The sequence below is a fragment of the Chiloscyllium punctatum genome, chromosome 14, assembly GCF_047496795.1.
Source record: "Chiloscyllium punctatum isolate Juve2018m chromosome 14, sChiPun1.3, whole genome shotgun sequence".
Classification (NCBI taxonomy): domain Eukaryota; kingdom Metazoa; phylum Chordata; class Chondrichthyes; order Orectolobiformes; family Hemiscylliidae; genus Chiloscyllium; species Chiloscyllium punctatum.
Window position 1 is genome coordinate 39,420,436 of NC_092752.1, and position 12,652 is coordinate 39,433,087.

General features: G+C 37.6%; 1 protein-coding gene across 7 annotated transcripts in view; it reads right to left on the reverse strand.

The window, feature by feature from the left end:
* Window positions 1-12,652, reverse strand: part of kiaa1109 (KIAA1109 ortholog) — a 427,165-nt gene that overhangs the window by 339,583 nt on the left and 74,930 nt on the right. For all 7 annotated transcript variants that reach the window (XM_072584210.1, XM_072584207.1, XM_072584208.1 and 4 more), the window contains exons 7-10: window positions 11,197-11,272; window positions 10,341-10,534; window positions 7,763-7,842; window positions 5,592-5,742 (exon numbers count right to left, since the gene is read on the reverse strand). In XM_072584210.1, coding sequence (XP_072440311.1) covers window positions 5,592-5,742; window positions 7,763-7,842; window positions 10,341-10,534; window positions 11,197-11,272 — 501 coding nt within the window. The remainder of the gene's footprint in view (window positions 1-5,591; window positions 5,743-7,762; window positions 7,843-10,340; window positions 10,535-11,196; window positions 11,273-12,652) is intronic.

A 12,652-nucleotide genomic window follows, 5' to 3' on the forward strand; every position in this document is an offset into this window, starting at 1 on the left:
GCAAAGTCAGCACCGTTTTATGAAAAACAAATCATATTTTAAACAATTTACTGGAGTCTTTGAACAAGTAACATACACTGTGGATAAAAGAGGGCCCGTTAATTTACTGTAGTTTGATTCCCAGAAGGCAGCACACAGCAAGTACTGAGCAAAATAGAAGCAAATGGTGTAGAATATAACATACTAGCATGGATAGAAGATCGGCCAGGTGACAGAAAACATAGTGGACAGAAAACAGAGTTTGCATAAATGTGCCTTTTTGATAGGCAGGATATATTGAGTAAAGTCTTGCAGGGATCTTCGCCATTTCTATCAATGATTAAGATAAGGGCAGTGAAGGGATGACGGCTAAATTTTCAGATAATACAAGGATAATTAAGAAAGCATATTGTGAAGTTGACAGAACATGTATGTAGACAAGCTAATTGCATGGACAAAAATCAATCAGATGAAGTCTAATGTGGAGAAATGTGAAATTATTCACTTTGCAGGAAGAAATGTTTTAAAATGCAAATCATCTAAACAATGAAAATGATCAGTGAATTCCAAAGTGCAGAGGGTTCTAGGTGTTCAAATAAATGACTCTAAGTTAATATGCAGTCACAAAGTAATTAAGGAGGCTAGCTACCTTTTATTTTGAGAAGAATTGATCATAAAAGGATATAATGTACTGGTGAGACAACGTCGTAAATATTGCGGGTCCTAGTCTCAACACCTAAAGGAAACAACTTCCCAGCATCCACCCTTTCTAAGCCAAGCATTATCTTGTAAGTTTCTATTAGATCTCCCCTCAAACTTCTAAACTCGAATGAATACAATCCCAGGATCCTCAGCTGTTCATCATACATTAGACCTACCATCCCAGGGATCATCCGTGTGAATCTGCTGGACATGCTCCAGTGCCAGTATGTCCTTCCTGAGGCGTGGAGCCCAAAATTGGACACAGTATTCCAAATGGGGCCCAACTACAGCTTTATAAAGTCTCAGAAGCCCATCGCTGTTTTTACATTCCAACCCTCTTGAGAAAAATAACAACATTCTATTTGCTTTCAAATCAACCTTGAGAGAATCCTGAACTAGTATTCCCAGATCCCTTTGTACTTCGGCTTTATGAATTTTCTCAACAAAATAGTCCATGCCTGTATTCTTTTTCCCAAAGAGCAAGACCTCACATATGCTCACATTCATCAGCCATTTCCTGGACCACTGTCCCAAACTATCTAAATCTTTCTGTAGCCTCCCCATCTCCTCTGAACTACCTGCCTGTCCACCTAACTTCGTATCACCGGCAAACTTCGCCAGAATGCCCTCAGTCCCCTCATTCCGATCATTAATATATAAAGTGAACAGCTGCGGCCCAAACACTGAACTCTGCGGGACACCATTTGTCACCAGCTGCCATTCCAAAAAAGAACCTTTTATCTCAACTTTCTGCCTTCTGTCAAACAGCCAATCCTCAATCCACATCAGTAGCTCACCTTGAACACCATGTGCCCTCACCTTACTGAGCAGCCTCCCATGAGGCACCTTATTAAAGGCCTTTTGGAAGTCTAGGTAGATAACATCCATTGGGTTTCCCTGGTCTAACTTAGTTGTTACCTCTTCAAAGCAATCTAACAGGTTTGTCAGGCACGACCCCCCCTTACTAAATCCATGCTGACTTGTTGTAATCCAACCCTGCACTTCCAAGAATTTAGAAATGTCATCCTTAACGATGGATTCTAGAATTTTACCAACAACCGAGGTTAGGCTAATCAGCCTATAATTTTCCATCTTGTGTCTTGGTTCTTTCTTGAACAAGGGGGTTACATCAGTGATTTTCCAATCATCTGGGACTTTCCCAGACTCCAGTGACTTTAGAGGGATCACACCTGCTGAGTACCTGCAGTATTCTTTGCACTTATTTGAGGAATGAACTTTGTTTATTGTGGTTAATTGTTAACAGCTTCGGCAGGGGAAAAATACATAGCTATATCTTTTTCACCTAGGCTAAGGTGAAAAAGATGTAGCTTAGGTGAAAATATGATTCAGGATTTTATTAGTTTATTATGGTTCAAGCTAAAGTAGCCTCAGGCGCACACATGAAATTCTTTAAAGTGCAGGAGAGCACAGTGAAGAGTGCAGGAGAGCATGCCAGTAGCTACATCAGGCAGACTTAAAATGAAGTGCTAACCTGGTAAAGCTATAACTTAGGGGCACTTGCATGCCAAATAATGCAAGCAGTATGAGATAGACAGGATTAAGCAATTCCACAATCAACAAATCAGATCAAAGTTCTGCGACTATGTCACATTTCGTCATGTTTGGCAACAATTAAACAACAAACAGGTGGTGAATGGAAGTGTTAAGTGGATGATCAAACTGGTCTCCTCAAGTTCCCATCAGAGATGCTAGTCTTCAAACAACTTGATTCACTCTATGTAAAATCAAGAAATTGCTAACACCCTGGCAACAGTACTGAAGACATGTGCTCCAGAACTAGCTGCACACCTAGCCAAGCTGTTCCAGTAGTGGCATTTTCCCTAAAATCTGGGAAATTTCCCGGATATATCCTGTGCACAAAAAATAAGACAAATCCACAGGCATTTTTAAAAATTTTATTTGTTCAAGGAATGTGGCCTTCCCGGGATGGGCCGCCATTTATGTCCTGTGCCTAATTGCCCTTGAGGTGGTCGTGGTGAACTACCATCTTGAAGCTCTGTAATGCTTTTTGGTGTTCTGAAGCTCTTACATATTTTTCATAATTTTCTACAATGGGATGTCCAAACATATACCTTTTACTCCAAATGCAACATAACCAAGGTTTTGTGAAAGATCTCTTTCTCACTAGAACCTTCCTTTTACCATTCAAAAATGTCATAACTTCTTCAACGAACTCATCTTCAACATATCTCCCTTATTCTTATTGTTCCATAAACACCTTTACAAATATCTTAAGTCAAGCTTCCAAGCTGTTCACCAAGTCAATATATCCCTGGTCAAAACCCCAAATCTTTTTTTTAAGGCAACTGTGACCATGGTTCATTGGTCCCAGGTTATTTTTCATGTCCTCTCTGCAATATTTTATATGACTAACGTAGTGGTTCTCAACTGTCCTGCACTCTTCAGCTGAAAACTTGCCTTACATGATTCAAAAAGTGAAAAAAAGGCAGTCTTGCATGTGAAAAGTTCATTGCTTGCTAATTTGCCTCTTTAGCTCTAATTGTACCTTGCAAAAAAAAATGCCCACATTAAATTAATGTAATTATTTATAAGCCAAATTTTCTGCCAAGCTTTGCGTTTTGCCCTCACGATGGAAATTTGTGATCAACATTATTTAAACACATTGGTCCAAAACAACTGCACTTAAACTCCTGTACAAATATCTGAAATTGCCTCTATTACAATCACCACCATTATTTCAAACCAGCTCAAACTATTGTCCATTCACAATCCAGACATGAAAGAACAATATCTATGTTTACGGTACTACTGGCCACTTTCACAGTTCAATAGGAATAACCAAACATGTCACACACCAACTGCTGAATTTTACTAAAACTCCCACAAAGTCATAGCTGCTGAATATTAAAGAGCTTGAAGATTAGATTACTTACAGTGTGGAAACAGGCCCTTTGGCCCAACAAGTCCACACCGACCCGCCGAAGTGCAACCCACCCATACCCCTACATGTACCCCTTTTTACCTAACACTACGGGCAATTTAGCATGGCCAATTCACCTGACCTGCACATCTTTGGACTGTGGGAGGAAACCGGGGCACCTGGAGGAAACCCACGCAGACACGGGGAGAATGTGCAAACTCCACACAGTCAGTCGCCTGAGGCAGGAATTGAACCCGGGTCTCTGGCGCTGTGAGGCAGCAGTGCTAACCACTGTGCCACTGTGCCGCCCACAAACTCGACTGTTCGCTTTTATTTATTCCACAAAGGATATCCTTAAAAGGGCACATCAAGGAAAGGACTTTGCAATTTCACTGTGTGACATTTTCAAATGAATTTTATGTGCACTATTTGTCTGGCACATTGATAAGCCTGAATTAATCAGCATTTGAAGCAAAGCATCCATCTCTGTCACTATGCCACAACCACAGAGAGCAAAGCAATACACACAAAAGGCACAGAATATACTGTTGTAGCAGCTATCCCATGAATCATCTTGAGGATCCATCCAACATAGTAATTTACGAAACACTAACATCACACTATGTAACATGCCCTTAGGTTAGCAAATCAATTAATGCAATATTTTTAAACTCAGTATGTAAGCATTATAAACATTTTATATTACTTGTCAAAAGCTGCTATTCCATGAGTTTTAAATTAAAGATAAACAGAAATGCCTCTTCATGAAGATTATAGTCCTCAATTAAACTAAATCAAGGATTCAAACCAAATTGAATTCAAAATGTTTAGAGTTTTTCTGTTCACTACACAAAATGTTTTATGTCAAAACTAATATTTGAGCACAAATCTGTATCTCCAAAAACTTTTCAAGAATCAAAAAGAGGATGCACATGCAGTCAACAAAGCATAACGTAACAGTGCTCTCACTCTGAGGCAATATTATAACAAACAGGAAAGATGCACAAACTGACATTTGAGAGTCACTGTCCATGTTCCCAGGACATCCTAAAACATTCAGCAATGAGTTTCTTTAAAGCACGTTTGCTGTGTTGGCTAGCATGATGGCTTATTTTAGCAAATTATTACCAATGCCAGAAAGATCAATCTTCAAGCAAACTGCTCTGATGGTGTTGGTTGAGGGATAAATATTAACCAGCACACTATAAAAACATCCCTGATTATCTTTGAAAAGTGCTGTAGACTTTTTTGCAAGCTCCTAATATTACATCTCCATTTAACATCTTCTCCAAGAGACAGCATCTCTGACAAACATTCCTTCTGCATTGCATTAAAGTAATAAATGGAATTACTGCATCATGTTACAAACAGATAACCAACAACTTGTGCATTTTGTAATGAGACATTCCAATTGATTAATTCAAACTGTTATAATCTTGAAATTTAGGTTTGCAGAAGTTGACATACTGGTGGGGTATCTCAGGCGTGAGGAAAATGACATTTTCAAATCGAAATAAAAGCATTTTAAATGTTAGTTTAAATGAATTGCTTAAAATCTTTAAAAAATCTTCTTACTGTACAGTAAAAGTATTGATTATATGCTTCAGATAATTCAAAGTGATTTGAATACAGCTACATAGCAAAAATGATAACAATATTGTGCAAATATTACACTACCCACCAGCCCACCTCAAACTTCCTCTTTCCAATGTCAGTAGCAACCAATCATAAACAATGGAATAGGTTAGTCAAAAGTCTGATTGGGAACCACTGGGTCAATTTTGAGGTCTTTAAAGGATTAAACTTACTGTGTAGTGAATGCAGAGGTAGAAAGCGTGATTTAGTTCAGCTGACTGTCTCCAAGTTGCAACACAGAAAAAAACCTTTATTTGAGATGTGCATCAAAAATTACATATCAATTAAAAAAGGCACAATCTGATGCTGGGGCAATGAATATCCAAAAATAATTTCTCACTAGAGGTTTATAATTTAGTGCAATAATGCATACCTCTGTCTATCTGCCCATGGTCCATAGTTGAAATCTGTTCCTTTACCACAAACAATGTCCAGTCCCCAGCATGGTGGTAAGTCTTGTAATTTTGTGCTTTCACTGCCTGGACTGTCTTCAACATTTTCATCGCTTTCTTCAGGTACAACACCTACACAAAATGATAATCATTATGTAGCCATGTCTTTTAATAGCAGACAGATAAACAAAAGAACATATAGCATCTGAATTAGTACAAAGAAATTGTACACCTAAGATTATTTAGGCTGCTGCACCGGTCCCTTGAGCTATCGAATTGATCATACTCCCCTATTCTTCCACTTCACCTTGAAAATGTACAAGGTTTAAGAGAGTGAATACACGGACTACTATTGACAGTTGCATGATGAATGGTTTAAAGTTTGGTCATTGCAAGTACAATGTTAAAAAGCTGCAATGACTCTAAACTGTAGGTTATAGTATATAGGAAGGCAGTAATAAAATACAAGTAGTTAATAAACTTGCAAAACAGATAAACATCAAATTAATGTTTTATATTTTCAACTGAGGTTTAGAGAGAAACAAAGAGATCACATATCATTTAGAGATAAAGAGTCTACACAGGATCAGACACCAAAGGTGCCTTACAAAGGAATCTTGAGGTACCATTTCACAAATTATGTAAGTCGCAGTACAGACTAACAAGGTCATTACAAATTTACACGGAGGATACTGGTTCATTTCAAAATGAGTACTTTTGAAAGACAGATGTTACATCAAACTTGTGCAGAACCTTGGTTAATTTGCATAGTAGTATGCATAGATCACATGTCGTCATAACCAAATGGACACAGAAACTGGGAAAAAACAATTTATAGTCATATGTCTTATTCTCGGAAAGAAAATAACAACTTGAGACTCCTTTTTCTAGGGAAAAAAATGATATAGGAATCACCTATAAGGAAATTGACTGGTAAATATAAAGAGCTGTTTCCTCTGGGTAAAGCTCTGAAAATGGGTTGTAAAAATATGATGTCACAAACAAATCCAATTAGGAAAGCAGCTGAATCTTCTTTTGAGTATGGTTAGAACATGGAGTAATTGAGGTGAATATCATAGGTGTTTCAAAGAAGTTAGATAGGCAGAAGAACGAGCACATTAGGTTGATATGTTCAGAAGAAAGCTTGAAAAGAGGTGCACCTCGAGTATAAACATCTGCATAGACTGGTTCCTGTGTCACAAAATCAATGTAACCAAAATGTAAATGTAAATTCTGTAGCAATAGATATTTTCATTGCCACTCAAGCCAACCCTGGCATCTCCCCATCTAAGGAAGATGATGGATACGTAACAAAAAAATTCTATTTCAGATGGGGCATCCTCGCTAATGATTGAGGTGTCATTCCTTGCATGGCAGGTTCTGCCACAAACACACATGAAGCTACCAAATTTGCCATGGTTCATTATTTTTAGTGCCAATATCTAAGTGTTGCAGGGGTACAAGTCAGCCCATTATTCACCACCACTTTTCAAGGACAATTCAGAATGGGAAATAAATATCGGCCCAGCCAGTGACACCACAAGTGAATGAAAATAAAGAGTCACTCATGATTCCGAGACACAATGGATGACTTGGATATTCATGTCACACTTGAAATCAACTTTGCAGCAGAGATTTGAGTGCCATGTTGGTCAGCTAAGTATAGAAAATGCTAGAACAAGTGCATGCTACCACCTTACATCTTGAGGATATTCCCATGTAAACCTTTTTCTTAATGTAATAGTTGTGCTTTAGGTCTGAACTCAGTTAAGATAAGATAATTAATAATTCAATATGCTGAATGCTTGGGTGGGGGGGAGGAGGAGATGAAGAGGAAACTAAATTCAGCAGGATACCCAGCTCTTGATCAGCATCAGTTCACCAGCAGAAAGTATGAATTTACCATCATGATCAAGCTTGACATCGGTATCTTTCAGTCAAACAGCCAACTCTGCATGCATTTACCATCTATGCTCATGGAATAAGAATATCCACATAGACAAGTAGCAGAGGACATCCATAATTTATACCTCAACATGATTTGAAAGAGATAGGGGAAACCCATTTTTTCTTAAAAACAAAAAAACAGCTTTCATCTAGGAATCTACAGCAATTGAAAGAAAACAAAGCTAAAGTGTATATTTATGCAGACCTGGTTCATCCATGTAATAATAAATATCAACATCATTTGACTGCATTACGACAAAACCCTCTCCCATCAAACGAGGTGGCCTAGAGTACAGAGAAAACAAAATGAAAACACAAATTACATGAATATTCAAGGCAAATGTCATGAACCACTATATACTGCAAATATTTTCTACTGTAATTACTATATTAATACCAACCATTTCATTTACACATTGTTAACTACATATTTTCACTTAAAATCAGGTACAAACTGAGGGACTAGTCATTTCCCCCTCAATGAACAGTTGATAAAATTCTATATATGTTCAGCTTCTAAAAGCTATAGATGCACAAATCTAAACTACCTAATTTGAATGTCACCTAGAGAACCTGAAACAGTGGTTGAAATGCAAAAGTTACATGTGAATGGTCCAGAAAAGATTTATCAATATGTTGCTGGGAATGGAGGGTTTGAGTTATAAAAATAAGTTGGAACTTTTTTTTCCCCAATGGATGGTTGAGGGGTGACTTTATAGAGGTTTATAAAGTCATAAGGGGTATCAATGAGGTGACTAGCAAGGTTCTTTTCCCTCAGGGCGGGGGGTCAAAACTAGGGGCATAGTTTTCAGGTGAAAGGAGAAAATTTTAAAAAGGACATGAGGGGCAACTACTTTTTTTTAACGCAGAGTGGTTCATATGTGGAATGAACTGCCAGAGGAAGTGGTGGATGCAGGTACAATTACAACATTCAAAAGACATTTAGATAAGTACATGAGTAGGAAAGGTTTGGAGGGATATGGGCCAAATGCAGTGGGACTAGTTTAGTTTGGAAACATGGTCAGCATGAACTAGTTGGACTATTTCCATGCTGTATGATTCTATAAATGAGGCAATGTTTTGAAGCCAGGCAAAGATATTTTATTGAAACAAAACAACAAAGTTTTATTTTGAATCTGGCTCTAGATACAAGGTCAAAAATAGAAATGGATATGTTTTATTTCTTAGAGTGGACATCCTGGATGAAAAATTTATTATTTTTTTAAATCACATAGGTCTCAAATGGTTGTAATAAGAATGCATTTCATGGGTTTGATGAACTTAATGTTGACTAAACAATTTGTTGGATAAACATTCCACACAGAATGATGCAAATTGGAATTTGAAAAATGTCTAAAGAAATAATTCAAAACGTTCAACAAATATTCATTCCATTTAAACAAGTCAGCAAGATCTTCCATAACTTACTAAAGAGGTAGGATTCCATAACTTAGAAAGGAAGAATAGTATTTGATTAAAATATGAAGTGTCTAAGAATGCAAAAATAGCAGTAAGCCCGAGGAATGGAATTGTTTAGAAACCAGAAAAGGACAAACAAAATGTTGGCAAAAATGGAATATTTTGTGCCTATTTTCGCAGTGGACAATAAATAATCCACCATAAATACAGTAACCAAGGGGTTAATAATGGCAAAGAAATTGAGGTATTGAGATCAGAGAAAAGGTAATAGTTACACGAAGGAACAAAAATCTAACAATTCACTAAGGCTTAATAAACCACATCCTAGTCTTCTAAAGAGATAACTGCAGAGATATAGTGGATGCTCTTGTTACAATTTTCCAAAATTCTCTACATCCTAAAACAGACGCAGGAGTTTGCTAATTAACAAAATATAGCACAGCTATTGAAGAAAAGAAGAAAACAGGGAACTACTGGTATCACATCATGGGAATATGCTGGAATCTCTTTACAAGTATTAATAATGCGTTTAGAAAATCAATGTAAGATCAGACAAAATTAAAATGGTCTTACAAAAGTGAAATCATGTTCAATAAATGCATTAAAGTTTTTGAGTACAGAACGTAGGGTAGAAAGGGGCAACCAGCAGGGCTGTTGCATACTTGGATTTCCAAAAATTATTTTATAAGGTGCTACACATGCCCCAGAGAGGACAGTTCACCAGGAAAAAAAACAGCACCCCAGACTATTTCTAATCCTGAGCTCTGAAGCACCAAACAAGCATGACTAACCTAACAAAATTCAATCTGTCTCTTGAAAGAAGATTGTAAAGCTTATTGCATTTTAACAGTTTCTTACATGTTCTGGACAATGTTGTATTTCTCTCAAACATTTTAATACCTCCTGTATTTAAGTTAAATATGCTGTACACCACAAACATTAGTTTGCTGAGAAATTAGAGAATAATTAAAATAAATTATATGCATTATTAACGGACATCTTAACTAAAATAAATGTCCTATCTACTGTGACATGACAAAAAAATTGTATTTTTGTATGCATAGCACTGCTATACATGTATATAATTTATTGCACTGGTCTACTGTTTCAAACATCAGATTCAAGAAGTTGGCATCCACAAAAACACTGAATTTATTCTTGTGATCTTTGGTGGTTAGTGGTCTATGTACAACTGGAGTTGCAATACAAATGTGTGCACAATAATCAGAGAACTGGAATATTTCAGAACTATAAATATGGACAAAACCTCAGTCCTTTACAATTAAACATTGATAATTGAGTACCAGCTCTATAGTTTATTGCATTTAATGTCTTAAATTCCATATAAAACAAATTCTTCATACTCATCGTTTTGCATAGAAACGTGTCTTGGACTCGGAACCAGCATGACTCTAACGTTTTCCAATTTTCCCTTCACAATGTGCATAAATTGGTCAAGATGGCTGGAAGGTGGTTTTGTAGTGTATGTCAGGAAAGCATCATCAAAATTTATGCACAGTGTCTGGGGCAGAAAGCGGTTTCCAAATGCCAAACGACCCTAGTAACGTAATATTTAATTAGTAGTGAAGAGTGATCTGTACTATTCATAACAGTGCCTTTAGCACTGAACAGAAATTCAAATATGCAAGACAAACGAGAAAACCAAGCCACTAAATTCTCAAATTTTCTCAAACAAGTTCAAAAGCCTAACAATATCTGCTACACAATACCTTATACATTTAAAAACAGACCTTCTATTTGGCAATAGTTCCACACTTCGGGAAGGACGGGAAAGCTTTGAAGGAGGTGGAGAGAATATTTACAAGAATGTTTACATGGATGACAGACTTCAGTTTTGTGGACAGTTTGGCAAAGTTTGTTTTTCTGACAGAAGGTTGAAAGGAAACTTCAACGAGGCAATCAATATCAAGAAAGATCCAGACAGACAGGGAGAAACTAACCCCTTTGGCAGAGAGTTGAGAACCAGATGGGACAACTTTAAAAAAGTGACTGGCAAAGGAAACAATGGGAACAGGAGAAAAAGAAAATGGTAAACCAAATCTGAGTCAAAGCTAAGTACAGAAGCAAAGGTTCAACCATAGAGTGGTACTTTTGAATCTCTGATGTAACTGCTGTCTGATAAATCACTACATAGTAACAAAAAAAATTCTGAGATCTCAACAGAATGCAATGAAAGAAAACAGAAAATAGTTTGCTTACTGTACTGATGTCAACTTTAATAACTGGAATAAGTGATCGCCAAGATGATGAAGGGTCTTGTGTTTCAGTTTTAATGCTGTAAAAATATTAGCACAGAACACAGTAAGCACATAAATATGTACAACCTCAAAATCATGGAGCGATTACAGAACACAATAAAAACATGTGACCTGAGCAAAGTGGGCTATGGTGAGAAGTCCAATGAGGCCAATCTCGACATCAGCTCGTTGAATCTTTTACACCTTTGCTGAGTGGCAGCAGCAGCGAATACCAAATTGTAGGGGGCTTATAGCTTGTTAAATGCCATATTAATGCCTCAAATTGACTCATTAATATTCTGCCTTCTATGTTACTGAATTGAATTGAATTGAATTGAATTTATTGTCACATGTACAAAGCGTAGTGAAAAGCTTTGCCTTGAGAGCAATACAAGCAGATCAGAGTTAAGTAGTATAGTTAAGTAAATAATAGGTAAACAGCAGCAAAAACAAAAACACAGGTACAGGCAAATATTAAGAGTTTTGAGAGTCCATTCAGTACTCCAACAACAATAGAGTAGAAACTGTTGCAAAACCAGCTGGTGAGTGTTCAGGCTTCTGTACCTTCTCCCCCATGGTAGAGGTAGAGGTTGTAGAAAAACATTGCCAGGGTGGGATGGATCTTTGAGAATGCTGGCAGCCTTTCCTTGACAGCAGGTCTGGTAGATGGATTCTATCGACGGGAAGTTGGCCTTTGTGATTGTCCGGGCCAAGTTCACCACTTTCTGTAACCGTCTCCGATCTTGAATGTACAGTTGCCACACCAGGTGATACATTCAAACAGAATGCTCTTGATGGCTCACCTATAAAAATCGGCAACGGTATTCGCCGTCATGCTAAATCTTCTCAGCTGCCTGAGGAAAAAGAGAGGTTGTTGGACCTTTGAAACCAGTGAGTCCACAAGAAGAATCCAAGAAAGCTTGTTGTAGATGACCACTCCCATGACCTTGACACTTTCCACCTCTGTGCTGTTAATGTGTAGGGGGGCATGAGTAACATCCCGCCAAAAATCAATAATGAGTTCCTTAGTTTTGCCAGCATTAAGAGCTAGGTTGTTCTCAGTGCACCATTTTTTCAGGTCCCACACCTCACATCTGTGATCTGTAGATTATCACCATCTGAGATTCTACCGACTATGGTGGAGTCATCAGCTAACTTATAAATGGCATTAGTCTGGTGTTTGGCTATGCAGTCATGGGTATACAGAGAGTACAGTAGCAGGATGAGTATGCACCCTTAGGGCCAGGGGGGTGTTAGTGAGGATGAAATATTGTCCCCAGTCTTCACTGATTGTGGCCTGTGGGTCAGGAAACTGAGGATCCAGTTGCAGAGAGTGGGGCTTAGCACAAGATCACTAAGTTTAGTAATCAGTCTCAAGGGGATAATAGTGTTGAAGGCTGAACGGTAGTCAATCAGTA